Source organism: Theobroma cacao, chromosome 9, assembly GCF_000208745.1.
Source record: "Theobroma cacao cultivar B97-61/B2 chromosome 9, Criollo_cocoa_genome_V2, whole genome shotgun sequence".
In the NCBI taxonomy this organism is placed as follows: Eukaryota; Viridiplantae; Streptophyta; class Magnoliopsida; order Malvales; family Malvaceae; genus Theobroma; species Theobroma cacao.
Genome location: NC_030858.1, coordinates 4765854 through 4766753, shown reverse-complemented (window position 1 = coordinate 4766753; position 900 = coordinate 4765854). Strand labels below are relative to the sequence as shown.

Below are 900 nucleotides of genomic sequence, written 5' to 3'. Positions count from 1 at the left end.
TACCTCCTCTCTCTCTCTCTCTCTCTCTCTCACACACACACACACACACACATTACAGACATAAAAATATTCAAACTCATGTTTAAGATATTCTTAAAGAAAGTTTTAATTAACTTTGTAGGCACATGATGAAGATCTGGGTTGTGTTCCTGCTGTATCTTCCATGCTCCAGTCCATTCGTGATTCTTTTACTGAAAATCGTCGTGGAATATGCAAATTCAGACAATGGAGCAGTTCTTGAGAGCATTGCTGGAGTGAGTTTCAGTTTATTTATTAGCTTTGTATGTTTGTATGTGTTTTTCATTACTAGTTACTTTTTGGTCCTACATCAATGGCATCTAAGAGCTAGAGTGAGAATGTAAGCTAGACATCCATTTATTTTACAATGGCCTTATTGTTTTGGCGTGGATTCAGTTGAACTTATTTTTGGGTGTGCTTTCTGCAGATTTTATATGACAATTGTCACAGTTTCGAGCTTTACAGCACCAGTCCGAGAAAGCTCTGGCTTGTTTCACAGAGGTTTGATCTGTAGTTCTCAGATATAATACATATCCATTGGTTGAAGCTGCTATTGGTTCAACGACATTCAACAACACCTTTGTCAGCCTATCGGCAGGGATATAATCCTTATTCTTATCAAGCAGATTTCAGCAATCATATTATTTCTCATGTACGGGTCCTCGTCCTTAAGAATACAATTTTGGAAACTATCTCTGTTACTTTCTTTCCTTATTTTCTTTCAGTTTGTAGATATGTACCACATGACCAAAATTTCGCCTGATTTGGGTTCCGTAAAGTTGTCTTTCCAAGTCGCCTTTTTCTTGCTATTTTAAACATAAAGAAATGATGTATGGTTTATTGAAGATAAATGGAGGCGGCTTCTGCGGCTATCTTAGAGCA

At 37.1% G+C, this 900-nt stretch overlaps 1 protein-coding gene across 3 annotated transcripts in view; it reads left to right on the top strand.

The window, feature by feature from the left end:
- LOC18588422 (probable acyl-[acyl-carrier-protein]--UDP-N-acetylglucosamine O-acyltransferase, mitochondrial) overlaps positions 1–900 on the top strand; it is a 3993-nt gene extending 3093 nt beyond the window's left edge. For all 3 annotated transcript variants that reach the window (XR_001929626.1, XM_018128511.1, XM_007012812.2), the window contains 2 exons: positions 122–254; positions 446–900. Coding sequence is in view for 2 of the 3 variants with exons in the window: in XM_018128511.1 (XP_017984000.1) it covers positions 122–241 (120 nt within the window). In the remaining variant the exon portion in view is untranslated. The remainder of the gene's footprint in view (positions 1–121; positions 255–445) is intronic.